This window comes from Oncorhynchus mykiss, chromosome 3 (assembly GCF_057628025.1).
Source record: "Oncorhynchus mykiss isolate SJ-2025 chromosome 3, ASM5762802v1, whole genome shotgun sequence".
Taxonomy (NCBI): Eukaryota; Metazoa; Chordata; class Actinopteri; order Salmoniformes; family Salmonidae; genus Oncorhynchus; species Oncorhynchus mykiss.
This window is the reverse complement of record NC_143024.1, coordinates 45,406,515-45,422,787: the sequence shown is the minus strand read 5'-3', so window position 1 is coordinate 45,422,787 and position 16,273 is coordinate 45,406,515. Positions and strand designations below refer to the sequence as shown.

At 41.0% G+C, this 16,273-nt stretch overlaps 1 protein-coding gene and 1 long non-coding RNA gene across 2 annotated transcripts in view; one reads left to right on the top strand and one right to left on the bottom strand.

Annotated features, from left to right (window-relative positions):
* Nucleotides 1–813: 813 nt before the first annotated feature.
* Nucleotides 814–16,273, bottom strand: part of faxcb (failed axon connections homolog, metaxin like GST domain containing b) — a 30,077-nt gene continuing 14,617 nt past the window's right edge. The window contains exons 4-6 of the mRNA XM_021596393.3: nt 9,681–9,898; nt 5,686–5,802; nt 814–5,208 (exon numbers count right to left, since the gene is read on the bottom strand). Coding sequence (XP_021452068.3) covers nt 4,850–5,208; nt 5,686–5,802; nt 9,681–9,898 — 694 coding nt within the window. The 3' untranslated portion in view covers nt 814–4,849. The remainder of the gene's footprint in view (nt 5,209–5,685; nt 5,803–9,680; nt 9,899–16,273) is intronic.
* LOC149984557 (uncharacterized) overlaps nt 12,798–16,273 on the top strand; it is a 123,907-nt gene continuing 120,431 nt past the window's right edge. The window contains exons 1-2 of the long non-coding RNA XR_016494634.1: nt 12,798–12,923; nt 13,292–13,353. This is a non-coding gene — a long non-coding RNA (uncharacterized LOC149984557). The remainder of the gene's footprint in view (nt 12,924–13,291; nt 13,354–16,273) is intronic.

Below are 16,273 nucleotides of genomic sequence, written 5' to 3'. Positions count from 1 at the left end.
GTAGTGGTGGTGTCTGAGGTTGAGGATGCCACCAGCTCCCCTCAGTCAGTCCAGAGCCACAGATGCTCCCGTGTTTGTGTGTTGACTCAGTGTAATTTGTTTGCTCTAATTTGTTTTGGTGTGCCAAGGGAGTTCCCTTTTTAATTTTCCTCTCTGTGTTTATCCCTCTTTGTGGAGCACTGATCTGTTAAGCGCGAGAGAGAGAGGGAGAGGGCCAAGGAGAGAGAGAGGGAGAAAATTAAAGAGAGGAGGGGGCACAGAGAAAGAAAGAGAGGCAGTGAGAGAGGTGGGGAGTTTCAGAAAAGGAAAATTAAAAAAAGGAGCTGTGCATATTGTTTTAAGCTCTGTGTGCTCCTTCGGGCCCAAAGGCCTCGCTCGCAGCCTACACCTGCTCCATCCCTGGGGATCCTGGTTCCTGATCCGTGGCCCTCTCTCCCCTCTCCCCCAGCCCAGCACCACCACACAGCCCCCTCTCTCCGAGCCCCAGCTTTCTCTCCTCCACCTCTCCCCTCCTTGCCTCCAGCGCCTGGCAGAGCCTTAATCAGCCCGCCTCCGCGCCTGGATGCCTGCCACTCGTTAGCCTGATTGAAAACACTGTGGCTCACATGCTAAACACACACACAATGAATGCAGAGTAATAATATAGGGTACTAATATCTAGAATGCTAATATATGTACACAAGCAAATAATGTTAGAGGTGAAAATAATTGAGAAATTAATTATTATAAATACTGAATGCGCAAATTTAGTACATTTACGGTAAAATAATACCAACGTTCAGACACACAGTAACACAACTCATACAAAGATCATTTTTTAAAATTGTCACAGCTATTGTTTAATTGAATCATTGAGAGTAATCATTGTCATCATAATAGGACATCCATGGCAGTATGTTACAGTGAGTTTATCACACTTGCGTACATTTCCCAGCAATGTAATGTTTCCACTAGCAGGAAATATATTGTTCTAATATAGCTTGACAAAGCAGTCGCACTGCCACGAGTTATTCATATGTAGAATGGTAAAAACACATCCCAATAATATAACGCAGGTTGATGTTTTTTGGGGATCAGTCAGGTTCTGGAGGCAGCTCTGCCCCATATGATAGCGTCGCCTCTGCTGTTCTCTCATCGAGGGTCTGGTCTACCTATGCTTCTAAAAAATATATATATTTTCAACAATAGGACAACGCAATTCAATCAAACTCCCTTAAAAATATTTTCTCAATTACAGACACAAAAAAAGTCTAATTAAAAGACACTTGAGAAAAGGTTTAGACAGATCCATGTCTTGGTCCACATTGTTTTGCAATGGTATGTTTCATCATCGGGAGGTAGGGTGAGCATAATCCTAGCAGATTGACATTTTACTGTTTTATTTGGTATTTTGTCCATGTGCCTTTGCAAACAACTATTTACTTTGACATTGCTACTTTGCGAATAAATATGATCTTCTCTCAGGCTCATCCTGATTACACACCTATCAATATTCCAACTTAAATGCCTAGCTACTACACAGACATCCAGTGACCTGTGTCATTGATATACTGCACATGTCTCATTCCATTCATTTGACCTTACCATCTTCTCATCACAATCCCCAGCGTCCTAGGTGCGTTAGTTTTGCCCATTTTAAACATGACAACAAAAATATTGCAAAAATATTGCAAAAAGTGCTGGCACTGTTTTCAAATAAGTGTGAGTTCACTGAGTAAAGAAAGCAAAATCAAACCTGTATGATTCAAACCTGTACGATTCATATTCAACCCCTCTCTTCATAATGTCTGTGCACTATGGCTTATACCATACCTGGTAATGTAGTCATATTACAGCCCACTATCATTTTTCCGGTCTCTTTCTCTCACACACACAGACACACACACATACACACCTAAAAGGATAACACTACTTGCTACAAATGGGCCTTTCCATTCTGTTTCAGTAACTTTCTGTATTAGTTTGGTGTTAATACTGTAATGAAGTGAAAACGAATGCAGCTGTTTTTTTTTATCTCAATATCAAATCATTTCTGGGTAACATGATTGTTTTCAATTCAAATGGCCAACAAGAAACAAAAACAGCTTCTTAGCAAAGAGCAAATTGTCAAGCAAGAATTTAGCTAGGACTGTCTGGTAGTGGTCTGGATGGGGAGGGGAAAACTGAAAACTAGCTGTTATTGGCAGACAGGTTTAGAACTCCATTTCCTAATGGTCTATTCTTATTGGTCTGACTCCATCCCACCAAAACTGACTGACCTTTCAGGCAGTCTTTTCAAACAGCTGTTATATTAAAAGGGTATTATCATCATTTTCACAATATCATTTCAACCTCAGTGTGGAAATATATAAAGTTGAAGTCGGAAGTTTACATACACCTTAGCCAAATACATTTAAACTCAGTTTTTCACAATAACTGACATTTAATCCTAGTAAAAATTCCCTGTCTCAGGTCAGTTAGGATTACCACTTTATTTTAAGAATGTGAAATGTCAGGATAATAGTAGGACAATGATTTATTTCAGCTTTTATTTCTTTCATCACATTCCCAGTGGGTTAGAAGTTTACATACACTCAATTAGTATTTGGTAGCATTGCATTTAAATTGTTTAACTTGGGCCAAACGTTTCAGGTAGCCTTCCACAAGCTTCCCACAATAAGCTGGGTGAATTCTGGTCCATTCCTCCTGACAGAGCTGGTGTAACTGAGTCAGGTTTGTAGGCCTCTGTGCTTGCGCACGCTTTTTCAGTTCTGCCCACAAATTTTCTATGGGATTGAGGTCAGGGCTTTGTGATGGCCACTCCAATACCTTGACTTTGTTGTCCTTAAGCCATTTTGCCACAACTTTGGAAGTATGTTTAGGGTCATTGGCCATTTGGAAAACCCATTTCCGACCAAGCTTTAACTTCCTGACTGATGTCTTGAGATGTTGCTTGCAAGCCTCCCCCTTTTTCCTCCAAACATAATGATGGTCATTATGGCCAAACAGTTCTATTTTTGTTTCATCAGACCAGGGGACATTTCTCAAAAAAGTACCATCTTTGTCCCCATGTGCAGTTGCAAACCGTAGTCTGGCTTTTTTTATGCCAGTTTTGGAGCATTGGCTTCTTCCTTGCTGAGCGGCCTTCCAGGTTATGTCGATATAGGACTCGTTTTACTGTGGATATAGATACTTCTGTACCTGTTTCGTCCAGCATATTCGCAAGGTCCTTTGCTGTTGTTCTGGGATTGATTTGCACTTTTCGCATCAAAGTACATTCATCTCTAGGAGAGAGAATGAGTCTCCTCCCTGAGCGGTAAGACAGCTGCATGGTCCCATGGGGTTTATACTTGCGTCCTATTGTTTGTACAGATGAACGTGGTGCCTTCAGGCATCTGGAAATTGCTCCCAAGGATGAACCAGACTTGTGGAGGTGTAAAAAAAATGTCTGAGGTCTTGAAAGATTTCTTTTGATTTTCCCATGCTGTCAAGCAAAGAGGCACTGAGTATGAAGGTAGGCCTTCAAATACATCCACAGGTACACCTCCAATTGACTCAAATAATGTCAATTAGCCTATCAGAAGCTTCTAAAGCCATAACATCATTTTCTGGAATTTTCCAAGCTGTTTGAAGGCAGTGTATGTGAACTTCTGACCCACTGGAATGGTGATACAGTGAATTATAAGTGAAATAATCTGTCTGTAAACAATTGTTGGAAAAATTACTTGTGTCATGAACAAAGTAGATGTCCTAACCGACTTGCCAAAACTATAGTTTGTTAACAAGACATTTGTGGAGTGGTTGAAAAACTAGTTGTAATGACTCCAACCCAAGTGTATGTAAACTTCCAACTTCAACTGTATAAAACACAGGAATATCACACTTTGACTGCACTGGGCCTTTAACATTCCAAGTGGCAAAAACTGCAGGACTCGAGACCATAGAGCTAAATAGACAGCAGGATGAATGTATAGATAGAGCACCCTCTAGTGGCGAGATACAAGAGTCGGCTCTACAACCAGCCTGTACTGGTAAGTGTACCAGAGTGTTACATCTCCAGTTCCTTTTGCGCATCCCAATCTCCTTTACTAGAGTGAAGTTAGACACAAATGGTTGATGGAAAGGCCAGTGATTGTGGCTGATGCTCAGCAGCAAGCCACAAACCATAGGACTACTGGTAGAATAGCACACCGTTAGTAAGACACAGACTAGAGCAGCCGCCATAGTAAGCACACTCATTATATATATATATATATATATATATATATATCACTTTACAATATGTGTCCAAGTCTTAGCAAATGACTGACCCCTGTTCTCTAAAATCCAGTGATTTCGTGTTTCTGCTACCTTCACCATCATCATGGTCTCTCTTTCACTAGTTACATTTCTAAGAAACAGCCGTGTTGCCTGTATTCCATGGACAGACACACCTGTTTTCACCAACAATCTCTCTCAAAATGTTTCACGCTAGCCTGTACCCTGGGACAACTGACACAAATAAGGCAACGTCTGTGATTGTGACATGTTGGCAATGTCACCATCACTCGGGGTGAGGAAATCATAATGCAACGCATGTAACATGGGGTTCGATTTATACGCTCTGCATACAAATACCCAGTTTGTCTGAGTGCACTGATATTACATTGTTAGGATATAGTTTTCAGTCATCATGGAATATAACTGTGCCTCCATGTGTGAGCACAGATCTCTGAAAGAGAGGGAGAGGCAGCAGCAGAAGCGATAACTGTGCCTCTGTGTTCCGCGGCTCTATGGTGCCAATCCAGATAGCAGCGCCCTGATTAGTTTGACGTTCCGGCCGTCTGACCGCCTCAGCCAAAACCACCCCACCTCACTGGATGAGGGTGGGTCAAGGGTTGGGAGGTTTGGGACTGGGGTTGGAAGGGGCAGAATTAGGGGGGTCAGGACTAGGAGGGTCACACTTGAGCTGCGGCTCGTTCTCCGAGCCCGTGCCCACGTCTGAGTCGAACAGCGAGTGGTCCGTATTGGGGGAGTGAGTGTGTGAGTGTGTGTGTTTGTCAGAGGCTTCACTCTCCTCCATGGTGTCTGTCCGGGAGAACAGGCCAAAGTCCATCAGGCATGTAGGAGAGCCCTCGCTGCTGTCAGTGTCTGCTCCGTCATAGCACAGGTCCTCTATGTCCACAAACCACTCAGGCCAGAACTTTCTCCGCATGCGCTCACAGAACATGGCCAAGTTGACGAGCTCGCCTAAAACACAGTGGACAGGGAATAGAGGAAGTACAGGTTCCAACATCGGTACTCAAGGAAAATGTACATCCGTGTCAGAGTATCCTTTGATTTCCTATTCAAACTTTGATTGTCATATTTTGTACAGTTCGAAAATGAAAATAGACTGGTCTTTGATCTCTGATCAAACATTCTCTAAAGACTGAAACCATGACGAGCAAATGTGCAACAACACTGCACATTACAGTCTTTCACTGTCATCTAGTGGAAGACGTAGGCAAGTACACTTGGATAAAAAAGGAGGACATTGCATCCTATTCTACACCTGCCTTTAAATCTATAGAATAACACATTAGGTACAGAATGTGTTACACAATCTCGATAACAACATACCAGTAACACAATCACAAGGCACACTTTCAAAATCAATCAATTAGGATGCTTTGGTATTGTGAGTATGAGTAAAACATTTCACAGAGGCTGAGAGATTGAACTGACCTTTGATGAGCTGTTCAGGTTGTGTGCCAGGTAGTGTCCACATGGCCTGGGCCAGGTGACCAAACACAGCAGCGTCTACTGTCGACATTTTAGGTCCCATGAAGTACTTCTTATCTCCTGCAGGACAGATGAACAGCTGGGGTCAGTAACAAATATCAAACCAACCATCAGCCAACTATAAGAGAACACGATAAGAAAAGCCTGCTGAGTGCCTCAGACTCTTCACGGAGCAGCCTGTAAATTACAAACAGAACAGCGAAAACAATCGTGTATGGGAAGTGGGATTGCGCATTTTGCAACTCATGATTACATCTTCTGTCGTCGTGGGAAAGACGCAGCGTTTAAAACATTTGTAAACAACTGGTTGCAGATCAGAGCCAACCTGGATACTAAGGAGATCCTGGGGGAAATCGACGAGTATCAACAGCATTGTGCTATGGAGGAACAACATACTCCATCATGGAAAGATCCGGCTAACTCACAAAATATGTTAACCCGACAAAAAAAGAAAGACAGATTAATCTACAGACACGGACGATTTACTTACCATTTATGTAGAGGATAATGCTCTTGCTGGAATCCATGCAACACTTGAAAAACTGTGTGAGGAGATAGCAGGGCTGTGTGGGAGTTTGTAGTTTAGCCAGAGTGAAATTCTCACACTTCAAGGAGAGAACAAGGCACTCTCAGCCAAAGTAACTATCGATTCCAACATGGATTGTCTACTCGGGGAAAACAGGGTGGTGAGGGAGTCGCAACTAGACATACAAAGCCGCAGCATGAGTGAAAATCTAATATTTTCTGGGATTCCTGAGGACCCATCCAATAATCCAGAGGGGGCGATCAGAGTTCATGCAATCCGCCTTGAAACTTCCTCTCTAGAGACTGTAAACAAGATGTCTTTCCACCGAGTGCACAGACTCGGAGTAATAAGACCAAGAGTCCCCCGACCTATCATCGAAAAACTTGAACACCACCAACAAAAGGAGCTGATCAAAAGCAGGGAAAGGGAGCTTAAATGGACCAAATTCGGTCTCAATTACCAATTTCCCCGGGAGATAAACGAACGTCCGAAGAGGCTGTATCCTGTACAGAGCAGAGGCGGGAGAGGGGTAAGCGTGCCTTCTCATTGGGGACACACACTTTATAGATGGGGCAGCTCTTCCGAGACAGCTCCATAACATCGTGGCTGTACTAAATTCTACGGGGATGTCAGGTTACGAAGAAAAAAAAGTATGGGAACTGTAAAAATATCTGAGAACTATGAAGTTGATATGAACACACACACACTTGATCTCTCTCTCTCTCTCTACCTCTCACTATTGTCGAGAACTTTTCTCTAATTGAATATGTTTTATTTGTTTATCTATCTTTTCTATGTCTTTGTCTACATGTTTATCTATGTTTACAACAAGCAAGGGGAAGGTATCAGAACAGGGACATTGGGAAATAATAACAACATATTGTATGGGATACCTTTGTACAGTAGTGAAGCCGTCTCTATAGTAATGCAAGGTCTCTTTCATGATCATGTGAAACGTCAAGTGCTATGGAAATGCTGGGGATGTGTTTTTCTATGAAAATTCTGTTAGAGGTAATTACGATGAAACTATGATGGTGATACGATATGGATTACAGTTATCATCTTGAATATTAAGGCTATACTCATTTCATGTTACACACAGACACTCAACCATGCAAATTGGCTGGGTTATTATTTATTTAGACATCACACTTGATAGTCTGTGGCATTGGCTCACAGGCAAACAGGCAAGAGAATAAAACAATTATTGCTAGAACCTGTTTCTTGAATCCTAAATATCAGACATTTGAAATCTCAAATGACCGTCATAATACCTCTTACGGCAGTAACCTTACAAGCACTAATTATGGTCAATTTAGACTGAGAATAGTATCTAGTTATGGTAAGGGGGAAAATAAGTATAGCCAGTTATAATTCTAATGGTTTAGCAAATTATTTTAAAAAAGATCAGTCTTTACATGGCTAAAAGAAAATAAATATAACATATACTGTTTACAGGAAACTCACTCTACATCCAAGTTTTATAGTAACCTCTACAGGATTGGTTTTGCCCCTGCGGGACGGGTGAGCTAACGTGGGCTAATATGATTAGCATGAGGTTGTAAGTAACAAGAACATTTCCCAGGACATAAACATATCTGATATGGGCAGAAAGCTTAAATTCTTGTTAATCTAACTGCACTGTCCAATTTACAGTAGCTATTACAGTGAAATAATACCATGCTATTGTTTGAGGAGAGTGCACAGTTATGAACTTAAATGTATTGATAAACCAATTAGGCACATTTGAGCAGTCTTGATACAACATTTTGAACAGAAATGCAATGGTTCATTGAGTCAGTCTAACTTTGCACATACACTGGTGCCATCTAGTGGCCAAAATCTAAATTGTGCCTAGATTCCTAAGTCATATATTGGCCTTTCTCTTGCATTTCAAAGGTGATGGAACAACAAACAAACAAAAAACATGTTTTTTTCCCAATGTATTATCTTTTACCAGAACTAATGTGTCATAGTCTCCTACATGAATTTCACATTTCCACCAACTTACGTGTTTCCTTTCAAATGGTATCAAGAATATGCATATCCTTGCTTCAGGTGCCGAGCTACAGGCAGTTAGATTTGGGTATGTCATTTTAGGCAAAATTGAAAAAAAGGGTGCGATCTTTGCAATGTCTCATTGAAGATCTAGATAACTTTTCTGTACTCTCTGGACTAAAGCCTAATTATGAGTGTACTATATTACGTATTGGATCTTTAAAAATATATATATATATTTTTTTACATCACTCTGTAGTTTACCGGTGAAGTAGACATACCTGGTATTCATTTCACAAAATATATAAAATGAGCTCTCTATAATGAATTTCAATAGAAAACTTGTAAAAATAGACCAGATCCTGCAACTATTTATGTGAAAATTGCCCTGATTAACTCCTTAGTCATATCTCAGTTTACTCACTTACTTATGGCGCTGCCTACTCCAGATGATTCGTTTTTCAAATCATATGAGCAAAAAATATTTCACTTTATCTGAGACGTTAAACCAGACAAGATAAAGCGTGCCTCTCTCTATAATGAATATGAACTGGGTGGGTTGAGAATATTCAATATAAAAGCACATATAAAAGCACTAAACCTCTCTATAATAACTTCACTTATTCAAAAGTTTTACTTGAACCCTAAATAGTTCTCAAGTAGATTACGAAGAAAAGCTCATCCATTGTTTAAAAATGACCTTTGTTTTTTGCATTGTTGTTTTCCTTTGTTTTCCTTTTGTTGGTTGTTGGTGCATGGGGGTGGGGACTTATATTCAAAGCATTATAAAGTAAATTCAGATTGCACGTATTACACTACAGTTTACCACCTTGCAAAGAGTTTATGCTAAAATCAATAGACATTCTCTGCTCTTTTCCCGACTAAAATACATTTGAAACACATAATGTAGTTGGAAGCACAGTGCATATACAGTGTCTCACCACTAGAGAGTGGAAGAGGGTAAAATGGAGCTCTGCATAAAGGACAAACCCCACAACAAAGTCAATCTTACAGTGAACTTCAACTGACCCCATGTTATAATTGATACCGGATGATTAGAAAGACTTCCTTTCCCATTGTTCCTCATATCTCCATCAGTAGCCAATTCCCCAACACTGACAATACTGTGAGAGCGTTGAGAAATTGGCTACATCATAAGTTGTTCTTCAATTGCCCCTAGTCTCTCCCTGAATCCCAAATCAACCCCTAGTCCCTACCACCTGGGTTTTTGTGTAGATCTGAGAGGATTGGATCGCTGTAAGCAATATGGTTGTTCCTCCCTTTTGCACTCTGATGGGCCAGGTCTCATATCTACACAAGTGCCTAGGCCTAAGGGTAGTGCCCATAGGTTGATTTGGGATTAACCATCTGTCTACTCCTACCCTCCCATCCACCTGTACCCCTCCATACATACCGAGCAGTTCGGCCAGCGTGCGCATGTCCTTCTCCATCAGCTTGTAGACTTCCTTCTTGGAGAAGCGTCCGATGCCATGGCCGTACATCTCCCTTTGCACCATGCTGCTGTTCAGGTGGCTGAGGATCCACTTTAGCATGTCACCGAGAGGACCAGTGACTGACAGCATCTTCTGGGTCTCCTCCAGGTTGTCTACCCACTGGCAATAGGCTATTGTCCTGTTTAGAAACACAAATATACAGGTTATAGTACAGTCTTATATAGAAACACACAGACAGGTTGTCGACTGGCAGTAAGCTATCGTCTTGTATAGTTAGACAAGCATAATACAGGTTATTATCCCAGGGGTAGTATAGTACAATCATATGGAAACACATACACTGTGTGTACAAAACATTAGGATCACCTGCTCTTTCCATGACAGACTGACCAGGTGAATCCAGGCTGCCTGATATACACTGTGTTGTAGGCCTCTAGCAGCCCAGTAGGCAGTAAAACAGGGTGGCAGGGAGAAAGGCAGCTGAGAGAAAGTACGGAATAACGGTCTCAATAACTGCTTCAATATGCAGATAGATTGTAGGTTCCATCAACGTAATTGCGTAATTTCCAATCCATATATATATATATATATATACATATATATATATATATATATATATACACAGTCTTGGCCAAAAGTTTTGAGAATGACACAAATATAAATTTTCACAGTCTGCTGCCTCAGTGTCTTTAGATATTTTTGTCAGATGTTACTATGGAATAGTGAGGTATAATTACAAGCATTTCATAAGTATCAAAGGCTTTTAGTGACAATTACATGAAGTTGATGCAAAGAGTCAATATTTGCAGAGTTGACCCTTCTTTTTCAAGACCTCTGCAATCCGCCCTGGCATGCTGTCAATTAACTTCTGGGCCACATCCTGACTGATGGCAGCCCATTCTTGCATAATCAATGCTCGGAGTTTTGTCAGAATTTGTGGGTTTGTGTTTGTCCACCCGCCTCTTGAGGATTGACCACAAGTTCTCAATGGGATTAAGGTCTGGGGAGTTTCCTGGCCATGGACCCAAAATATCAATGTTTTGTTCCATGAGCCACTTAGTTATCCCTTTTGCCTTATGGCAAGGTGCTCCATCATGCTGAAAAAGGCATTGTTCGTCACCAAACTGTTCCTGGATGGTTGGGAGAAGATGCTCACGGAGGATGTGTTGGTACCATTCTTCATTCATGGCTGTGTTCTTAGGCAAAATTGTGAGTGAGCCCACTCCCTTGGCTGAGAAGCAACTCCACACATGAATGGTCTCAGGATGCTTTACTGTTGTCATGACACAGGACTGATGGTAGCGCTCACCATGTCTTCTCCGGACAAGCTTTTTTCCGGACGCCCCAAACAATCGGAAAGAGGATTCATCAGAGAAAAGGACTTTACCCCAGTCCTCAGCAGTCCAATCCCTGTACCTTTTGCAGAATATCAGTCTGTCACTGTTGGTTTTCCTGGAGAGAAGTGGCTTCTTTGCTGCCCTTCTTAACACCAGGCGATCCTCCAAGTCTTTGTCTCACTGTGCGTACAGATGCACTCACACCTGCCTGCTGCCATTCCTGAGCAAGCTCTGTACTGGTGGTGCCCCGAACCCGCAGCTGAATTAACTTTAGGAGAAGGTCCTGGCACTTGCTGGACTTTCTTGGGTGCCCTGAAGCCTTCTTAACAACAATTGAACCGCTCTCCTTGAAGTTCTTGATGATCCGATAAATGGTTGATTTAGGTGCAATCTTACTGGCAGCAATTTCCTTGCCTGTGAAGCCCTTTTTGTGCAAAGCAATGATGACGGGCACGTGTTTCCTTGCAGGTAACCATGGATGACAGAGGAAGAACAATGATTCCAAGCACCACCCTCCTTTTGAAGCTTCCATTCTGTTATTTGAACTCAATCAGCATGACAGAGTGATCTCCAGCCTTGTCCTCGTCAACACTCACACCTGTGTTAACAAGAGAATCACTGACATGATCCCAGCTGGTCCTTTTGTGGCAGGGCTGAAATGCAGTGGAAATGTTTTTGGGGGATTCAGTTAATTTGCATGGCAAAGAGGGACTTTGCAATTAATTGCAATTCATCTGATCACTCTTCATAACATTCTGGAGCATATGCAAATTGCCATCATACAAACTGAGGCAGCAGACTTTGTGAAAATTAATATTTATGTCATTCTCAAAACATTTGGCCATGACTGTATATATATATACACATATATACAGTGGGGCAAAAAAATATTTTGTCAGCCACCAATTGTGCAAGTTCTTCCACTTAACAAGATGAGAGAGGCCTGTAAGTTTCATCATAGGTACACTTCAACTATGACAGACAAAATGAGAAGAAAAAAAATCCAGAAAATCACATTGTAGGATTTTTTATGAATTTATTTGCAAATTATGGTGGAAAATAAGTATTTGGTCACCTACAAACAAGCAAGATTTCTGTCTCTCACAGACCTGTAACTTCTTCTTTAATAACCTGTTAGAGCTCTAGGGGCGCTATTTCATTTTTGGATAAAAAACGTTCCCGTTTTAAGCGCGATATTTTGTCACGAAAAGATGCTCGACTATGCATATTGACAGTTTTGGAAAGAAAACACTCTGAAGTTTCAGAATCTGCAAAGATTTTGTCTGTAAGTGCCCCAGAACTCATTCTACAGGCGAAACCAAGATGATGCATCACCCAGGAATTAGCAGAATTTCTGAAGCTCTGTTTTCCATTCTCTCCTTATATGGCTGTGATTGCGCAACGAATGAGCCTACACTTTCTGTCGTTCGCCCAAGGTCTTAGCAGCATTGTGACGTATTTGTAGGCATATCATTGGAAGATTGACCATAAGAGACTACATTTTCCAAGTGTCCGCCTGGTGTCCTGCGTCGAATTCGGTGCGCAATTGCCAGCTGCTTCTACTTTACCATTTGATTCAGGGGAGAAAGCATGTGTCCAAGAACGATGTATCAATGAAGAGATATGTGAAAAACACCTTGATGATTGATTCTAAACAACGTTTGCCATGTTTTCAGTCGATATTATGGAGTTAATTTGGAAAAAAGTTCGCGTTTTGAGGACTGAATTTTCGGATTTTTTTTGGTAGCCAAATGTGATGTATAAAACGGAGCTATTTCTAATACACAAGGAATCTTTTTGGAAAAACTGAGCATCTGCTATCTAACTGAGAGTATCCTCATTGAAAACATCAGAAGTTCTTCAAAGGTAAATGATTTTATTTGAAGGCTTTTATGTTTTTGTTAATGTTGCGTGCTGGATGCTAACGCTAATGCTAACGCTAAATGCTAACGCGAAATGCTAACGCTAGCTAGCTACTTTTACACAAATGATTGTTTTCCTATGGTTGAGAAGCATATTTTGAAAATCTGAGATGACAGTGTTGTTTACAAAAGGCTAAGCTTGAGAGATGGCATATTTATTTCATTTCATTTGCGATTTTCATAAATAGTTAACGTTGTGTTATGCTAATGAGCTTGCTGATAGATTTACACAATCCTGGATACAGGGTTTTTTTCATAGCTAAACGTGACGCAGAAAACGGAGCGATTTGTCCTAAACAAATAATCTTTCAGGAAAAACTGAACATTTGCTATCTGAGAGTCTCCTCATTGAAAACATCTGAAGTTCTTCAAAGGTAAATGATTTTATTTGAATGCTTTTCTGTTTTTTTGTGTAAATGTTGCCAGCTGAATGCTAATGCTAAATGCTACGTTAGCCATCAATACTGTTACACAAATGCTTGTTTTGCAATGGTTGAGAAGCATATTTTGAAAATCTGAGATGACAGTGTTGTTAACAAAAGGCTAAGCTTGAGAGCTAGCATATTTATTTCATTTCATTTGCGATTTTCATGAATAGTTAACGTTGCGTTATGGTAATGAGCTTGAGTCTGTATTCACGATCCCGGATCCGGGATGGGGAGATCAGAAAGGTTAAGAGGCTCCTCTGTCCTCCCCTCGTTACCTGTATTAATGGCACCTGTTTGAACTTGTTAACAGTATAAAAGACACCTGTCCACAACCTCAAACAGTCACACTCCAAACTCCACTATGGCCAAGACCAAAGAGCTGTCAAAGGACACCAGAAACAAAATTGTAGACCTGCACCAGGCTGGGAAGACTGAATCTGCAATATGTAAGCAGCTTGGTTTGAAGAAATCAACTGTGGGAGCAATTGGGGTCAAAATTATCACAAGAACGGTGAGCAAAAATCCCTTAACCACACGGGGGGACCTAGTGAATGACCTGCAGAGAGCTGGGACCAAAGTAACAAAGCCTACCATCAGTAACACACTACGCCGCCAGGGACTCAAATCCTGCAGTGCCAGACGTGTCCCCCTGCTTAAGCCAGTACATGTCCAGGCACGTCTGAAGTTTGCTAGAGAGTATTTGGATGATCCAGAAGAAGATTGGGAGAATGTCATACGGTCAGATGAAACCAAAATATAACTTTTTGGTAAAAACTCAACTCGTCGTGTTTGGAGGACAAAGAATGCTGAGTTGCATCCAAAGAACACCATACCTACTGTGAAGCATGGGGGTGGAAACATCATGCTTTGGGGCTGTTTTTCTGCAAAGGGACCAGGACGACTGATCCGTGTAAAGGAAAGAATGAATGGGGCCATGTATCGTGAGATTTTGAGTGAAAACCTCCTTCCATCAGCAAGGGCATTGAAGATGAAACGTGGCTGGGTCTTTCAGCATGACAATGATCCCAAACACACCGCCCGGGCAATGAAGGAGTGGCTTCGTAAGAAGCATTTCAAGGTCCTGGAATGGCCTAGCCAGTCTCCAGATCTCAACCCCATAGAAAATCTGTGGAGGGAGTTGAAAGTCCGTGTTGCCCAGCAACAGCCCCAAAACATCACTGCTCTAGAGGAGATCTGCATGGAGGAATGGGCCAAAATACCAGCAACAGTGTGTGAAAACCTTGTGAAGACTTACAGAAAACATTTGACCTCTGTCATTGCCAACGAAGGGTATATAACAAATTATTGAGATAAACTTTTGTTATTGACCAAATACTTATTTTCCACCATAATTTGCAAATAAATTCATTAAAACCTGTTAAGGATATGGCAGACATACGCCCCCTTTGGAGAGATTGGGTACCCCTAGTAAACTGGAAAAAAAATCTGTCAAAAATTGTTAATATATGCAAATAAAAATTATTATTGGATAGAAAACACTCTAAAGATTCTAAAACCGTTGGAATTATGTCTGTAAGTATAGCAGAACTCACAGGGCAGGCATTCTTCCAAACTAGTTTTTGTGGCCATGAAAGTTGGAGCAACTTTGACGTCATGGCCCCCACCCTTCCCAACCAGCTATGATTCTGGGGACACTTTCTATCTCTTCCGCTAGATGTCCTCTTTCATTAGAGCTTCAAACCGTTCAAATCCCGCGAGAATTGACCCTATGGGAGTGAAATTAGTGCGTGCCACGAGAGAATAGGCTGTGCGTATGGGCGCGAATTGGTCCCAGCCATTCCTTTGTTTCCAGCACTCAAGAGAAGGGCAGACGATGGCCGATTGAATTGAAGTTTGTTTTGCACGTCTAAAACATGATAAAGCTTGCTTCTGCACTTAGTTTGACCTGTTTAGTCGACATATAATGTGTAATTTTGAAGTTTTGATGCGCAACTTATCCGGACCAGAGGACGTTTTGGGTGCATTTCAGCTGATGTTATTAGCAGTAGCTAATACAAAGACGCAAGACTTGAAACCAAACGATGTATTGGGTAAGTATGAAGCCTTCCAGAACATTCTGAACGAAGACCATCGAAGGTAAGGGAATATTTATGCTTAAATCTGTGTTTCTGTTGACTCCAACATTACGTGGAAATGTAGCTTGGAACTGAGCGCTGTCTCAGCATATGGAATAGTGTGCGATTTCTGTAACGTTAAAAATAAATCTAACACAGCGGTTGCATAAAGAAGCAGTGTATCTTTCTAACTATATGTAGAACATGTATATTTAGTCAAAGTTTATGATGTCTATTTACGTTATCTTGCCGCGCTACATAGATTTCCTGCGGGCATTTTTGAGTAATTTCTGAAGGTGAACTCACTGTAAATGGACATTTATGGATATAAATGGCATATTATTGAAAAAAAAAAATATGTACTGTGTAATATGTCATATTACTGTCATCTGATGAAGATTTTCAAAAGGTTAGTGAGCGATTTATTTTTTAATCCTGCGTTTGTTGATTGCATGTTTTGGCTATTGAAATGAGCTGTGTCTGGTGGTGGTTTTACATATATATGTGCTATGTTTTCGCCGTAAAACATTTTAGAAATCTGACTTGCTGGCTAGATGAACAAGATGTTTATCTTTCATTTGAGCTATTGGACTTGTTAATGTGTGGAGGTTAAATATTTGTAAGAATATTTTTGCGTTCCATGCGCCACCGTTTCAGCTGAACGTGGGAGGGTTGATTCCCAATTGGGAACCAGTATCGTAGACAGGTTAAAAATCCTACAATGTGATTTTCTGGATTTTTCTTTCTCATTTTGTCATAGCTGAAGTGTACCTATGATGAAAATTTACAGA